Genomic DNA, 17,940 nt, shown 5'->3' with positions numbered 1-17,940 from the left:
AATAGTGGAAAAAGAATGGAACATGGAAGTTGGTAGCTCTCCTATGTTCCAATTAGCAAGGAAACTGTCGGGGGTGAGAACAAGGATGCAGTATTAGTGCGTGAAAAATAAGAAACTTTGGGGGGTTAACTGGAGGAAGGTCTCAAAGGAGCTTCATGACACATGAATGAATATCAACTCAGTTCAAGAAGGGGGGGGGGTAAATCAAACTCATAAATCAGCTAATCCCGGAGAACCAGCTTAGCTTTTATTTCTGGAAACAAAGAATGAAATCAAACTGGATCAAATATGGTGACTGCCCCACTCCTACAATGTACAAAAGAGTAAAACAAAGACAGTAGAAGGGCAAGAGGAGGTGGAAAAGGTGATTTCAACATCCATTCAAGGTATTTATAAGCCGGAGTTTCAAGCCATCTGTGGGGAAAATATTGATCTGCTGCTTAGGGAGTTGGATATCCTTAATGTTTCTGGCGCATATCAGGAAGGGCTTAACAAGTCGTTCACAGACAAAGAAATAAAGAAGGCTATGTTCGACATCCACTGCTCGAAGTCGCCAGGGCCGGATGGTTTTACTGCTGATTTCTTTCATGTTTACTAGAAAGAGGTAGGTCAACTAGTATTGGACAGTGTCCACCAATTTTTGAGATCTGGAAACATGCTCAAAGAGTGGAATCAATCACTACTGGTGTTGATTCCAAAAGTCAAAGTCTTAGAGCTTGCTAATCAATTCAGGCCGATTAGCCTCTGTAACACAGTCTACAAATGCATCTCTAAGTGCCTGGTGAATAGGCTAAAGGGAATTCTTCCGAAATTGATCTCGGAGAATCAGCATGCCTTTATCCCAGGGAGATACATGGAGGATAACATCCTTCTGAGCCATGAGTTAATGCACCTTATCAATTTGAAAAAGGGTTCGAATTTCACTGCTATCAAGATTGACATGTCAAAAGCATATAACAGGGTGGATTGACTCTTTTTGCTTAAGGTACTGCAAGCTTATGGGTTTTCAGGGCACTGGATTAGGATGATCTCACAATGCATCTCGACAGTGAGTTACAAAACAATCATCAACAGGAAGGTTTCTGATCACTTTTCACCGAGTGGTCTGAGGCAAGGGGACCCTCTATCCCCTTACCTCTTTATTTTTTGTATGGACATCCTTTCCAGAATGTTATCTTTGGCTGAGGATATCAACCAGTTCAAAGGTTTGAGGGTCTCAAGGAGATCCCCCTCCATCTCTCACCTATTCTTCGCTAATGATGCTATATATGCTGTTTTTCAAAGCTAATGAAGGGGCTAATAGGTGCATCAGGGACATCCTACATAGGTTTGGCACTGTCTCAGGCCAACAATTAAATGTACAAAAATCATTCGTAAAGTTCTCGCCAGGGGTGGATAACGGCATAAAGCTAGATCTAAGAAGGATCCTAGCTATGGCTGAAACAGACAACATGGGGATTCATCTGGGAGCGCCAACAGATATCTAGGGAAGGAAACGACACTCTTTCCAGTTTCTGGTGGTCAAAGTTTCTGAGAAAATTATGTCTTGGGCACCTATGCGTCTGTCACAAGCTGCTAAACTAGTCCTCATTAATACGATTTTGGTGAGTATCTCAGCGCATGTTATGAAATGTCTTAAACTCCCACAAAGCATCGCCAACAAGCTTGACTCTCTAATCACTAGGTTCTGGTGGTCTAATAATGGGAATAGAGGTATGCACTATGTAAGTAAGACTGTCATCCAATCCCCTAAGAGTATGGGAGGGCTAGGGATTAGAGGGGCTTCTACTCTAAATGATGTCCTCCTGTTCAAACAAGCAAAAAGGATGCACCTAAAACCGCAGTTGCTTTTGTCAAGGGTGCACAGAGGAATGCAACCTTGTGGGATTTATTCCTTGGCTATGCCTTATGCCCGGAGAGGGAATCCCTCAATGGGAAGATCTAGCATACAAAAGGTCATAGATTTGTTCGAGAAGGGGGTTGCTTGGAAAACTAGTAATGGAGATAAGATCAAGGCTATAAGCATGCCATGGGTTAATGGAGAGACTCCAATTGTTAACTCCAGGCAAACTCTAGGGGCTGCAAGGAACTAGAAGGTTAGTGATTTTATTGACAGGAAAACATGCACCTGGAAGGTCGGAAAGGTGAGAGACTGTTTTGATTGGGAAAGTGGAAGGGCCATATTATCAATGGAACTACCCTCCACGAGCAAGGATGACATCATCTATTGGAATTTCCACCCCTCAGGGAAATATACGGTGAAAACGGGGTATTATTTCCTTATGAAAGAAGAGGTTTCAAGCCAAGGGGAGATCCATAATGAAAAGGACAAGAGTTTGTAAAGCTTATTTGGAGAATGAACATCCAACCAAAATGGAAGATCTTCTCGTGGAAGCTTTACCATGATGGAATTGCAGTCAATGAGAATCTAACCAGAAGGGGTATCCAAATAGATAATTTATGTGGTTACTGTGGGGTGGACCCTGAAGATAGCCAACACTTGTTCAGATTCTGTATTCTAGCAAAAGAGGCATGGGGATACAATCCCCTGGCAATTTGCTCTGACACTACTGAGTTCTATTCATTGAGGAATTGGATCCAATCTTTTATCCTGTTGTTTAATAGCGAGGATGGTAAGCATAGTACCCGTATTGTCTTGTTTATTGCGACCATATGGGGACTATGGAAAACAAGGAATGCGAGAAGTTTCAATGGTACAAATGGAGGAGTAAGTCTGGTTGAGGAATTCATCAACAAAGCAATACACGACCATGAGACCTTCACACATAATGAGGAGCGGCATCATAATAATGCGGGCGAGGAAAGGTGATGCGAGAGCATGGACACTACTTTTGGGCCAAATTGACTATTGTTGACTTGATCAAGATCGGAAAATATTTGAGCTTAATTTGAATTATTTAGATAACTTTCCTCGTATGTGGGATGTGACTTAAGTTGTATTTATTTAGTTACTATCTTGTAATTAATCCTAGCCTTTTATTTTGTATGGTTAAGATTTAATGAGGTTTAGGGTTTTATTTCATGTACTAGTGCCTCCCTATAAAAGGAGTTACTTTATGATGTAATAGAATAGACTTGTTTTGAATATTGAAATTATGAGAGTTTTCTCTTCTTTGAGTTCTTTGTGATCTCTCCTTTGTGGTAAAATCTCAATCTTTATCAAACTTTGTGGTTGATTAGATTAAAACCCTTGTTTCTCTAGACTATGTGACTAGTGAATCAAGTTATTTTGCTAAATAATCTTACTTTGTGTTGATTATTTTAGTTTAGATCTTGATCCAAGATCATATCTTTATTTTTCTTGCATTTCAAAAATTCACAAAAATTCCTCAAAAATAGATCTTTGTTCTTTTTTTCATATCATTTGGTATCAAGAGCCTAGGTTATTAGCCTAGAAAGATCCTACCTTTTTTATTTTCTCTTTCCCCCTCTCAAAAGATCTCATCTTTTCCCATAAAAATTTGAAAATTTTCTCTGAAAGATACAAGCTTTCTGTCTAGAAACATGGGTTATAGGTACTATTATGAAGATGATGAAGGTTACAATGAGCACTCTAGATTGGATGCTCTAGATAGGAAGTTTGATAGACTTCTTGAGATCTTGGAGAATAAAAGAAGCCCTAGAAGGAGGAGAAGCCCTAGTGAAGAATATGATTCTCACTCTCCTTACCGAAGAAGGGAACACCACCAACGACACCATCAGGACAACCGTGACCGAGACACCATTGTGGAACTTCCGGACTTCGAAGGTAATCTTGATCCTAATGAATTTCTTGATTGGGTTAGAACTATGGAGAAATTTTTTGATAGTAAAGGATATAATGATGAAAAACGTCGTAAATTGGCCATCATTAAACTTAGGAAACATGCATCTTTGTGGTATGAGAATTTTAAGAATCGTAGGAGGATTGAGGGAAAAACAAAAATCACCTCTTGGGATAAATTGAAGAAGCACATGAGTAGAGCTTTTGTTCCTAGACATTATTTGCATGATGTTTCACTTAAGTTGAATGCTCTCAATAAACGATCTATGTTGGTGGAGAAGTACACAAGGGAGTTTGAAAATCTTTCTATTTTAAGTGGGATTGAAGAGGCCCCAAAACATAAGATTGATAGGAACATTGGTTGTCTAGAGAGGAAGCTAAGGCAAAAAGATGATGTTTATGCCCGTGGAAGTATTGATCGTGTAGTGCAAAAGGCTTTGAACTTTGAGAAGCTAGATAAGGTGAATAGTGCTAGTGAGTATTCTAAACCTTCTTTAAAAATTCCTTGTGCATCAAAGGGTGAGACACACAAGCCTTTGCCAATTATGATGGAAGAGGCTATGTGCAAAATTGTTGCTCCTAGTTTGGATGAAGAAGTATCTACCCCACATTTTCCACTTGATCATAAGAGAGACTATGGTCCACCAATCTATGATGAAGAAGTAGTATTTGATGTCGAGTCAACAAATTGCAAAGTGGAATTACCGATTATGATCTTGAATGAAGCAAACATGGAGTTCACATCTCATGTTGATGATTATTTATCTCCGACTTATGAGAATCTCTTAAGTGAGGTATATAATCCTACTCCTTCCTTATGTTCTTCTAGTGAGGTTTTTGACATTCAAGTTAATGAGAGTTGTGATGATTACTATATTGAGCATGAATCGAGAGAAGAGCTTAAGTTGGATGTTGTGAAAGATTCTTTTAATGAGCATGGTGGTTGTTCAATCAGTTCGAATTCTCATGAACATCTTGAGCTAGATTCTTGTTTACATATTTTCATGTTGGTAAAAGTATTGCAAGACAACAATTTGAAAGGAATTCTTTGTTCTATGGTGTGTTGATTAATACATCTTGCGTTGCTTCCACCATTGGAATTGGGTATTCCTTCAATGATGTTTTTCAATGTGATTCTATACTACTTGTTGGGTCATCATGTGTTGGCCAACCCCTATGGTTATCGTATTTCACTTGTTGTGGGTGCTTGGGTAAAAGAATCAATAATGTGAATGTTGATATTATTGTTCTCCTCTTGCTCTACACAATGGTTCACTTGATTTTACTCCTCATTTTGCTCAGGTTCGTCATCTTGGTGTTTGATCCGGGTAAATGTATCGGTTGAATGTGTTTTGTGAACCAAGTAGGATTTTTTGCTTTCAATAATGAAGTCATTATCCAAGGTTTGGTTTGAGTTTTATGTCATCTCTAGGAATTGAGGTCAATTCCTTTTCAAGAGAGAGGGTTTGATGCGGGAGCATCCTTAAAAAGTACGAGTTGTGTGACTATATGATCCATTTGGTGGCATTTATGGCTCTAATCTACTTTTGGATAATTCTCTATGTTATGACATGACTCAGGTGAATAAAAATAATCCTTATGTCTTGATTTTACAATTGATGGTTAAAGATAAAGAATGGGAACGAGGATGAGAGGGAAGAAGCTTATCAATAGATGATGCAACTAATTCATTCAGCCATATCTCCTTCGTTACAAGGAATTTTTAGGTGATTCAAGTTGGTGGTGAAAGTAGAGTTCAAGAGCTTTCCAACGACTGGTCACATGCCAAATTTGAGCAAGAAACGAAGAAGTTATGAACGTTTGAAGTTGAGTTGTCCAGGAGCAGGGGAGTTCGCCCGAACCAAATCTGGTTCGCCCGAACCTTCCAGGCAGCTTCAGAGCTGATTTTTGCATCTTTGCAGGAGTGGCCGAACTCCAAAAGTTCGACCGAACCTACCTACAAGTTCGATCGTACCTACCCTTGGTTCGGCCGAACCATTTGCCGTTTTTCTGTCAGTTTGTGCGAACTATTTAAGTTGTTTTTATGACGATTTTGTAATGAAATTTTTGTTGAACTTTGTAATCAAGAGACTTTCTCTCTCTACCATAATATTTGTAATTATCTTGCTTTCTTTGTGATTGCATCTCTTGTAATCTTTGTGGTTACACCTTAATCCTAGCTTTACTTGGTGTTGGCTTTGATTAAGACCCCTATTTCATCTATCTTTGTGAATTTGAGATAGGTTTATCCTGGTTTGTTGGTTTGAACTTGTTGTTACTTGATTTCTACTCCCTTTTACTTGTCTTTCCTTGGTTATTTCATATCAAAAGGGATGGTCAGGAACTACATGCTAAATAAGGGTATTTGGAAACAACTACCCACTAAAAAAATTTATCAAAAAAACTACCCCCTAAACTTAAAAAGTTAGAGTAGCACTACCCATTTGCATTTTCCGACGAGAAAATCCGGCGTGTAGGGCCCACTTTTTCAATTTTTCTTATGAAAATTCCTAATTGAAAAAGTGAAAACAAGTAGGGTATGCAATTCATAGGTAATCCTTCTCTTTTAATCCATTAATTATGAATTTTGATGTTAGGGTGTAACGATTAGAAAAATTAGGGTTCTTAGAAATAGGGGATAATTTGAAATTGGTTGAATTTATTGCTTTTAATTCATATTGGTTATCTTAGGGTTACGAATTAAGGTCCAATTTGTCATTGTATCGTGTCTTTTCAGAGAAAAATTGAAAAAGTGGGCCCATGCGCCGGACATTCTCGCCGGAAAATGCAAATGGGTAGTGCTACTCTAACTTTTTAAATTTAGGGGGTAGTTTTTTTGATAAAATTTTAAAGTGGGTAGTTGTTTTCAAATACCCCTATTAAGTGTGTAGTTCTTGACAAATTTTCCTAAAATGAATTAAAAGAGTATAAGAAGGGATAAACAATCGTAAAGCCATTGTTCAGGTTCAAATCAGCCAAAAAACGCGGTTTTTGAAAAGCTCTCTAATAAGACACATCAGCGCCACGTGGCGCATGGCGCTATTACTGGCGAATGGTGCCAGAGTCTGGCGCCAGACGACAAAACCGTCGTTTGGCGCTGGAGAGCGTTGACTCCGAATCCTTTTCGGATTTAAACTATGCCGATGTTGTGTATAAATAGCCCCTTGGTCTGCCGATAATCTTCATAATTTCAGCAGATTAAACATAGTCTTAGCTTTTGAAAAAATAATCATGTCTTTAATTACTAAGAGTTTTACCAACATCACTCATGAATGGTGTCGGTCTTTAACTGCTAAAGAGAGTAAAGAATTAGACTTTTTTCATATGGGGGTATCTATGGTGTTAAGGGGGTAGATCTTGATATAGACTTCATTCATACCGCCTTAGAATATTGGGATACAGATACTCATTGTTTTAGACTATGGTGTGATGAAATTAGCCCTTTACCGGAAGAATTCGGTGCTATCTTAGGCTTCCATGCATTAGATCATGCAGTAATCCCTATAATTAATGAATATTATTATAAAGATTTTAAGCGCTTCTTTAATTTAAGAGACAAAGATCTAACAAATATTGTAGATGGTAGCATAGTTAAGTTGAAAGAATTTGCACGTCATTACTTTGATAGACCTCATTCTGAATCTTTTCATGTTTATAGAAGAAGGGCTTTTCTCTTTTTCATGCTTAAACAATATCTTCTCACTAGTGGTAGAACTAATGAGGGCCAAGCAACCATATCAACCGTTTTGGAGCAAATTCAATCTGGAAGAAATCCAACGCCGTTAATTGTTGGAGAGACTATGCTTAGTCTTAATGAATTCAAGAGAAATCCAAAAGCGCCTTTTTGGGGCTCTCCAATTTTATTACAGGTAGAAAAATAATATTTTAATTACAGAAATCAAAAACATATTTTTGTATAGTAATATTAATTTATTTGCATTGAAATTTTGCAGATGTGGCTAATGAAGAGACTAGAATTAATTAGTCCTCCCGACAATGTTGAAAAATAAACTCCAAATTGCTTTGTGAGGCGAAAGAAACGCTTCTATAAGATGGGGCGCCATGAATGGAAAAAAGTGTGCTTCTTGCAACTTTGCTATCAAGTGGGTCATCCCTTGGTGGAAAATAGAGAAGATGGTTGGTGTCAACAAGCAACCTTTTGGTCGTCTTCCAAGCTTAACCAAGATGACTTTTTATTATCCCTGCAGGGTAAAAAGACAGTACGACCTACTTCAGACAATTCCTTTTGGGGATCTTTGTCGTCCCTATGAATTCCCTGTTTCTCAAGAAGTAGAAAAATTTGATGCATATTGGAGCGCTAGACCTTTATGGGAAGTGATTACCTAAAAGGTTCCTCCTTCCTTGCCCAATGATGTGAAGAGGTGGCTTCTTAAGAAACCTTCAAAGGACATGAAGAAAAATAAGAGTAAAACTGATGTGAAGAGTCGTCTAGGTGACAAGGTGATTACTGTTAAGGAACATTTGGGTGAAAAGATTGAATTCAAAACACCTACGATGCCTAAGAAGAAGAGCTTTACAAAGGACAAGGGGAAAAGAAAGGCTGACACTTCAGAGAAGAAGGCTTGGGTAGAGAAGAAACATGGAGTCCTAGCTAAGGGAGAAACTATTTACTCCAAAATTGAATGTAGGTCCTCTAAAGGATGCCTACTAGCTAAATCCATGGACGATGAAGAGGATACAGATAAAAATTGGAAGAGAGCGAAGAAAGAGAAGAAAGATTGAAGCATTGCTTAACTTTCAATTTATCAGACTTAGTTTTAAATTCAAAGTTAATTTGTTTTATTAAGCTTTATTTAAATTCCATCAATAATGTAATTTCTTAGTTTATTTTATTAATGAAATTTCAGATTTTTAATTAAATCATCTCCTTTGAATTTAATTTATTCAGGCAACGAAAACAGAAAATTTAATTTTCTAGAAATTTTTCGAGTACGGAAGTCGAAAATTTTCCGAAAATACCGAAATATTCCCAGGTACTCCCAGAAGAAATGGCGCCGCTTCTTTACGAATGGCGCCGGCTGTGGCCGTCTAGCGTCTGACGACAGACGCTGTCGTATGGCGCTACGGTTCATCGGCCGGCGACAGAGATTTTCTGTGACGCCGATGCTTCGTCGAATTTCTGTCGAATTTCTTTTTTATATCTGGGATGCGAGATTTGTGGAAATTAAAGTGGCTGCACCCGTAAAGAGTTTCCTACGTATCCTTTCCTTAAGAATCAGGCGAAACGTAGCTCTCTTGAGTATCCTACTCAAATAATTATGGGTAGTACTTTTTAAGTTGGTCAAAATTTTTCATGTTCGAGAATTCATTGCCATCCATATCAGTTAATTTTGCTGCACCTCCTGATAGGACTGTTTTGATAATATAGGGTCCGGACCAACTAGGCCTAAATTTTCCCCTTGGATCTAAAACATTTTTTCCTTAATGCTTTTAAAACCAAGTCTGCTACTTTGATGTTTCTTGTCTTGACCTTCTTATTAAAATGCCTAGCCATATGAGTTTGATAGCATTGAGTATGATGTAGAGCTTCTAGTCGCTTTTCATTAAGTAGAATTAGCTCCTCATATCTCGCCCTAGTCCATTCAACTTCATCGAGTTTACTTTCTAATGCAATGCGTAGAGATGGTATCTCTAGCTCTACAGGTTGTACGACATCCATTCCATAAACCAAGGAGAATGGCGTATTTCCTGTTGACGTGCGATAACCCCAAAGTGCGAAATGGAATTTGTCAGGCAAATCCTTGTAATTTTCTGTCATTTTCTCGATGATAGTCTTTAGATTTTTATTAGCTACTTCAACTACTTCATTTTCTTGAGGTCTATAAGGAGAAGAATGATGGTGTTGAATGCCATATTTTTGTAGCAATTCTTCACACTCAGCTTGAAAGTGAGTTCCATTGTCACTTATCATTTCATGTAGGACTCCATATCGACAAATGATATTCCTTTCGATAAAGAGTGCTACATGTTTTGCAGTGAGTTTAGCATATGATTGTGCTCCAACCCACTTTGTGAAGTAATCAATTGCTACTAAGATGTATTCATGACCTCATGTTCCTTGAAGGGTAATTTTACCAATAATATCAATTCCCCATGTAGAGAATGTCCATGGTGAAGTGTAGGTGTAAAGTAGAGATGGAGGAACATGTTGTAAATTGGCTTAGATTTGGCATTTAGGGCATCTTTTCACATATTGATGACAATCCCTATTCATGGTAGTCCAATAGTATCCTTCTCGCATTATCTTTTGGACTAGCATTTTGCCATTAACGTGAGTTCCGCAAATTCCTTCGTGAACTATCTTCATAGCTCTTTGAGCATCCTTTTTCCCTACACATAAGAGAGCTCGACCCGTAGGTACCCTTTTATGCAACTCGTTGTCTATGAGTACGTATTGAGAAGCCAAGAGTCTTAATGCTCGTTTTGCTCTTTTTGTCAGCATGAGGAGGGTATTCTCCTTTAGTGGCATAGTTAAGTATGTCTGTATACCACGGTTCTTCTTCATCTTCCTCTTCATCTTAGATCACTTCATCATCTTCTATAGCTTGAATATATGCCGATTTATGCCTTTTTTCTATAGTTAGAGGCATTTGCTTGATTTCCTAAGGAATCCTAACCATTGAGGCTAGTCTCGCCAAGCATCAACAAATTGATTTTCCTGTCTAGGTAGATATGTGTATTCTACCTTTTCTAACTGATTGGTTAGAGTTTCCAGATAAGTTTGGTAAGGGGCTAGACTTTCGCGCCTTACTTTCCATCTTTTAGAAATCTGGTTGATGATCAATGAAGAGTCCCCGAATATTCGTAATTTCTTCACTCCCAATGCCAAAGCTGTTTCAAGGCCTACCACGCATGCTTCGTATTCAGCAGGGTTGTTGGTAACGTCGAAATCTAGCTTTATGGATATTGGAACATGCTCTTCCTTAGGTGATACTAATAATACTCCAACGCCACATCCCTTTTGGTTTGAGGCTCCATCGAAGTATAAGGTCCAAGTATCATCTTCTGTGACCATCAAGTCTTCGTCTAGAAATTCATTGTCGTGTATTGGCGTTGAATCTTTAATTGGAAAATCCGCTAGGAAATCCGAGACCACAGATCCTTTGATAGCTTTTTGAGGCATGAATCTTACGTCAAACTGGGCTAAGTTGACTATCCATCTTGATATGTGCCCATTGAGTGTAGACTTATCGAATAAATACTTAAGTGGATCCATTCGGGAGACTACAAAGACTGTATGCACAAGCATGTAATGTCTTAACTTGGTTGTGGCCCACACCAATGCAAGGCACACTTTCTCAAGCGGTGTATATCATACTTCATACTCGAGCATCTTTTTACTTAGATAATAGATTGAATTTTCTTTACCTTCTACTTCTTGCGCAAGCATGGCTCCCATTGTCTCCTTGGTGACTGTTATGTAAAACCTAAGAGATATTCTTGGAAGTGTTGGAGCTAATACGAGAGGATTTGCAAGATAAGCTTTGATATTTTCAAAGGCTTTTTGACATTCATCGTCCCATATTACTGGTACATTCTTTTTGAGCTTCTTGAATATTGGTTCACATATCGTTGTTAATTTGGATATGAACCTACTTATGTATTGCAAACGGCCAATAAATCATCGAATTTGTTTCTCGATTTTGGGCGGTGGCATTGACATGATTGTCTTGATCTTAGTTGGGTCCATCTCTATTCCTCTAGAGCTTATGACATAACCCAAAAGCTTGCCTGAGGTGACTCCAAAAGCACACTTGGATGGATTCAACCTCATGTTGTATTTCCTTAGCCTTTCAAAGAATTTTCTCAAGGATATTTGATGGCCTGGGCGATCTTTTGATTTTACAACATATCGTCAACGTATACTTCAACTTCTTTGTGCATCATGTCATGGAGTAAGGCTGTCGCTGCTCGTTGGTAAGTAGCACCGCGTTTTTCAACCGGAATGGCATTACCGTGTAGCAGTAAGTACCCCATGGTGTTATGAAGGTTGTTTTCTCCATGTCTTCTTCTTCCATGAGAATTTAATTGTATCCCGCGTATCCATCCATGAACGAGAGAAGTGCATGATTCGCTGTATTATCTGCAAAAATATCGATGTGTGGTAAAGGGAAGTCGTCCTTTGGACTTGCCTTATTTAGATCTCGATAGTGGACACACATTCTTACCCTTCCATCCTTCTTCGGAACTGGGACGACGTTGGCCACCCATTCGGGGTATTTGGATACCTTGATAAAACCTGCAGTTATTTGCTTTTGAACTTCTTCTTTTATTTTAAGAGCTACGTCGGGTTTCATTTGACGTAACTTTTGTTTTATAGGTTTCATTCCTGGAATTAGTGGTATAGTGTGTTGAGCTATTTCTCTATTAATACCTGGCATATCTTCATATGACTAAGAAAATACATCAATGACTTCTTTGAGTAGATTAATTAAATCGGTTCTTTCTTGTTCATTAAGTGTTAATCCGATTTTAACCTCTCTTTTGATAGTTGAATCATTTGAGATATCAACCATCTCAGTTTCCTCAATTATCGGTGTTTTCTTTTCAAGTGTTTCCATTGCTTTAATAATTTCTTTGTCATTTTCATTATTAGTTAAGCAATGCTCGTCATCTTGGGTTAAAGAAAAGCACGAGGAGTAAGCAGAAGAAGACATATTATTGAATTCGGAAATCATTACATCTAAAAGGGAAATGTCCTCAGGGACTTGATTGCTAACTACCCTAGGAGAAGAAATAGAAGAAAGAGGGGGTGCTATAACTAAGACTTAGATGAATCTACAGGAAAAGACTCTGACTCGGACTCTGACTTAGACGACTCTTCGAACATCGGTCCTTGCCCTGTAGTTATGGAGATTTTCCTTCCACTTGGAGTAGTCACCTTGACCATCTTGCGCCACCCTTATATTGATCCTTGTGCTGGAGTGATGAGCCTTGAGGGGTCAAAGTTCTCGCTTTGTAGGACCGTTTGGATGAGCGGGGAGTTATCCTCTATGTATTTCGGCTCATCTTTTTCTCGCCTAAATGATAATCCCATGACATTAAAGTTAAAGCATGGGGGTGCTTTCTCCTTGTGGATAGGAGTTGGGATTTCATCTAGAAAATAACAATCTAAGAAAATTTAGAATCCCGGTTGCCTTATGCCATTTACAACAAAAGGTTAGGGAAATTCATGGCACGGATATTCCTCTCCCTCTTTTATGAATTGTCCATTGAGAGTAAGAGGATATTGATCCATTGGGATTGCTTTCTTTTGGATGCGAGCGTTCCTACACGCCTTAGACCTTTCCTGGGCTTGCTTGAGATCTTCCCGAGTCTGTTCAAAACCAAGTCCGAAAGTATCTAACTTAGGGAGGCCAGGTAATTCCAGCTGTTTTGCTATTCCTGTCTTCTTTCCTAGAGTCATTCCAGGAAAATGTCCTTGTTTCTTTAGGATAGCATTTATCGTCATGTTGGAGTGGGGGTCGTGGAAGAGAGGGGTCCTTTCATCCTCCTCTATTAAGGAGACCTCTTCATTAAAGCCCCACAAATCTTCATCGTCTTCATCGTGCTCCACATTAATGATTGGATTTTCTATAGCTTTAATCCTCATGGGTGAAGCATCGATTGTGATAGGATTTCCTCCAACTATGGCTTATACCTGTTGGTGGAGAGATGAAGGGACGACCTTTAGGTCATGAAGCCAAGGGCGTCCCAACAATAAGTTGAATGAAGCTTTGATATCTACCACTTGAAATGTAGAAGCATTTCTATTGCTCCCGCCGTTATATTCATGGTAATCGTACCAAGAGCTTGATGACGAGTGTTGTCGTAAGCTCTTATTCCTTATGTTGACGGGGTTAAGTCTTCATCCCTTATGCCTAGCATCCTCCCAGTTCTGAGTGGACAGACATTAATTGCCGATCCATTGTCTACAAGAGTCATTGGGACGTTTATTCTCTTGCAAACCACTATGAGGTTTAGTACCTTATATTGCTTGTCACCTTATGGGGGTAAATCTTTGTCAGAAAAGGTGATCAAGTTGATAGGACGTACTAGGGAGATCACTCGTAAGGAAGTTAGCCAACCCCTCGGGAGTGGTGTAAGAATCTATCCCTATCTTATCTAGGGCATTCATCATTGCCAACCTATGTTCTCGAGATGTTGCTAGAAGCTTCCATACATTCATCTCGACCTTGGTCTTCTTGAACTGCTTGACAATATCATTGTCTTCTATGATAGGTATGGGAACTTGCTGCGTAGTCGGCATAGGTTGTGTTGAAATGGGAGGTTGCATTCTCCCTAACCTTGTGAGGACGTCTATAGATGAATCCTCTTCAACCAAGAAATCATCTATGGAATATGACACTGAAGGAGGAGGTCCTTCCATGTCTTTTAGGTAGACATCTTCTTCATCGCTGTCCCAAACCCCATTAATGCTTATGTCTTCTTCTTGTGGGATTTGGACTAGCTTTTTATCATCAATCATTTTCTGAATTAAATCTTTAAATTTAAAACAGTTTTCAATAGTGTGTCCCCCTGATTGATGGTATTGACAGTAGAATCTATCTGTCCTCTTTAGCGATTCAAATTGTCTCGGTTCGAGAGGTTTGACCTTACCACTCTCGGAGAGCATTTTGAACATTTTAGCGTATGAAGTCCCAATTGGAGTATAGAGTTTATTACTCTTCTTGGGTCCGTCAGTTACTTGTAGAGAGAAGGGTTTCTTCTTCGTGGGTGGAACCTTATCACACTTTTTCTAAAGCTGCTCTACTTGTTTCTCAGCGAATTCGAGAGCCTCACGTAGCAAATCTGTTCCCTCCCACATGGACGATATAAGCATTCTTACGTCTTCCTTGCTTGCTGGTTCAGGGAAGTCATCCATGGCAATGAAAAAGATCTCATCCTCTTCTTCGATAGCATGAATTGCTTTAATAGGTTTGATGAGAGATGAGGGATCAACCTCGTTTTCCTCATCAAAGATGGCCAAGGAATGAGCGAGAGGTGCATTGTCAATGCTTGGCTTCTTACTGGCAGGAGGCAATGATAGTTTATTGTTGTCAATTAAATCTTGGATAACTTCCTTAAGCTTCCAACAATTTTCAGTAAGATGGCCCCTACCTTGGTGATATTTGCAATGTGCATTGGGGTTCCAGTTAGCTGTCCTCTTCTCAACTGGTGGGTCCCCAAGTGGTCCAATAGGAGTTATAAGACCTTTTGCATTTAGTTAATCAAATTCGGTGTCATAACTCATACCGATAGGAGTAAAGTTCCTCCTAAATGGTTTCTTTTGTCCTTGGTTGTTCATAGCAAGGACTTCACTCAAATTAAAGGTGCTAACATTGTTTGAGTGGGTGGTTTTGGAAGAAGAAGGATTGTCGTTCTTCTTGCCTTTCCAGCCACTATTGGAGTTACTGTTAGCAGCTTTCAGCTTAGCCAGGTCGTTCTCAATATTAATTTCAATGTCATAGACAGCCTTGAAGGTATGGAGATTATTTTGGTATTTGAGATGCTTGGAGTACTTCTCTTGAAGGTTCTTGATGAACAACCTGATAGATTCTTTTTTGCTTGGTACTTCGATCATCCTAGCGGAGGTTTCTCCCCATTTGTTAAAGAAAGAAGTGAAACCTTCATTCTCCTTCTGCTTGAGTATTTCAAGTTCCCTATAAACAGTTTCAAGTTGAATGTTGCACTTGTACCTATCAATGAAAGTGTTCACTATTAACTCCCAAGTAGAGGTTCTCTCTTTGTTAAGGGAGAAGAACCATTGTTGGCAACGGTTTCAAGAGATAGAGAAAATATAGAAGGAAACACTTTCTTATCAATACCCTTAATACTCATTATTGTTTCAAAAGCTCTTAGATGAAAGAAAGGGTTGTCAGTTGCTTTGAATTTTGGGATGTCGTTGGCATTGAACTTATGCGGAAGAAGCTCCTTGTCCATCGAGACCCCTTGTGAACTAATACCTTGAAACTTGTAGTCACTAGACAACTTGCTCAAGCTTTCTTGCATGAGATCCATCTGTTTTTGCTTCACAGGATCATTGATTTTGAGGGTTAAAACCTTCAACGCTTCAGTCACAGTAATCAATTGGTTCCTGAGTTCATTAACTTCCTCTTGAGTTGCCATTATCTTCTTAGCTTTCCTTTTTCGAGCGATTGGTTTGTCGAAAAGTTGAACTTGAATGAAAAGTTTGTCTTTGATCAAACGCCCTTCCTTTTTTGCCCACGCGCTGTAAATTAAACCATTTTTGTTTTAATGACTTGTCAAATTGACTTTGACTTTACGGGTTTATAAAAAAAGAAAAGAGCAAAAATAGGGTGTATATTTCTGGGATCAAGTATAGGTTTCAAACAAGTGGTTTAATTGGAGGATTAATATCCGACTTACCCCCAAAAAAAAAATGACGGAAAATACGCGCATACAAGACTCTCTTAGACATGGTCAAAGTGTGAAAACATATTAGTGTGTGCTTTATATGGTGAGTGCAAGTGACATGATTTGACTCTTGTGTAAAACCATGGGACTTAGTGCCTAGACTCGATTAAGGACTTAACAAGTTATTATTATTAATAAAAATAATCGAGTCGATTAGCAAACTGTTCAATTAGACACAAAGTGACGACTCAAGCAATATACCAAACTGTCGTCAAAACGACAGGACTGGCGCCGCATTTTGCAGTGTAGCGCCAGACTACATAGCTGTCGCCAGGCGCTGCACTCCACAATGTGGCGCTACAATCCAAATCGCGGCGCCATTGTTGGAACGTTGATCTGGAACTGCTTTCAGTATTATTACTCTACAGGGTATGCCTAAAGTCGTACTAAGTCAATTATGATTAGACTTTAATTACCCAAATTAATTAATTAACTAATTAGGAAAAGTTCTTTTAGTCATTAATCAGTTTATTTAGTCTTAACACAAATCAAACAAACGGTTAAAAAAAACACATAGAGTATGCACAATTAGTCAAGTAGGCACAATATGATGCAATGAGTTTGCAACCTAACCATGGCTCTAGTTCTCTAATGTTTGGGATATGGGTTAGTCAAAGAGGGTCCATGGTTAATTGTTCGGATGCACCGCGCGGAAGCCTTACCTTTGAAGGGTTGGCGTGAGTGGATGGGACACCGCGAGTTAAAAAACTCGCTTCTATAATTTGGTGAATTCAACATTCTCGGATGTATCCTTTGGTGCACAGAGCGTTCAATAAGGTAGATGGAGCATGAATTCCCAAAGGGTTATGTCCATATGTAGAACACATATGGGTTTCAGAAAAAAGTGAGGAAAACTTAATTAGGAAGTAGTATCGAGCAATCAATGCTAAAAACTAGTCAAAATTAGAACGCATATTTCTGGCTCGGTATTGGAAGAACTTGGCGCCAGCAAACAGAGGTCGGCGCCGCAATTTGGCTCTGGCGCCTGGCAACAGAAGTGTCACCTGGCGCCAGAGTCAAATCCTCGGCGCTAGACTCTGTTTTTTTACGCTAGTTCCTACATGCCTCAGCAGCTTTCTGTGCTCGATAAAATTTTCCAGTTTCGCGCAGCATTATTTCGGTCGCAGTTGTGAAAGATATTCCTCAAATTTCCTACGTGTAAAATTCCTATGTTTTTTTACTCATTACGGACGGTCTTTCCAATGAAATCTTTTTTATGCGTATGACAATAATGTTAATCAAAATTACTCACATGAAATACTTAGAACTTTTTGAGTCTCATCCACTCATTCTAAATCATTGCTGAAATAAATTTCAGGAATTAAAATAGAAATCCTCCCCAGTGGAGTCGCCAAAAACTGTAGGGAATATTTCAAGCATTACCCCAAACTTGAACCCCACTGTGATCATACACTTAAGCATAGTGGCGTCCAAAGGGAAGGAAGATAGAGAAAAAGAGTCGCCAACAAGTTTTAGGAACTTGTAAACCGTTCACGAGGTGAAGGTTACACCCCTTAACGATCAAGGAGATCGTCAACACTAATAGGTCTGGAACCATGACTGGTAGTTCGGGGATGAAGGTACAAATCCAACCTAAAAGAGATTGAACCTGCCCTAATAATAGGCCTCTACTTTATTCTTCTCGTATTCATGTGCGCTTTCTGACTAACATGCAATCATTAGGATTAACCCTAAACCTGTTTAATCTATGTTGGTTG

The 17,940-nt window shown here is 38.9% G+C and overlaps 1 protein-coding gene across 1 annotated transcript; it reads left to right on the top strand.

The window, feature by feature from the left end:
- The first annotated feature begins 2,356 nt into the window (after positions 1 to 2,356).
- LOC145624854 (uncharacterized) lies at positions 2,357 to 2,830 on the top strand. Its single transcript, XM_081677941.1, has one exon. The coding sequence runs from the start codon at positions 2,357 to 2,359 to the stop codon at positions 2,828 to 2,830; it is 474 nt and encodes a 157-aa protein (XP_081534067.1).
- The last annotated feature ends 15,110 nt before the right edge of the window (positions 2,831 to 17,940 follow it).

Source organism: Chenopodium album, chromosome 3, assembly GCF_948465745.1.
Source record: "Chenopodium album chromosome 3, dcCheAlbu1.1, whole genome shotgun sequence".
NCBI classification, from domain to species: domain Eukaryota; kingdom Viridiplantae; phylum Streptophyta; class Magnoliopsida; order Caryophyllales; family Amaranthaceae; genus Chenopodium; species Chenopodium album.
This window is presented reverse-complemented; position numbering and strand designations above follow the sequence as displayed.

Bases quoted from the DNA above. Each gene is read 5' to 3' on its own strand.
- LOC145624854 (XM_081677941.1), top strand. From the start codon at position 2,357: ATGAACATCCAACCAAAATGGAAGATCTTCTCGTGGAAGCTTTACCAT.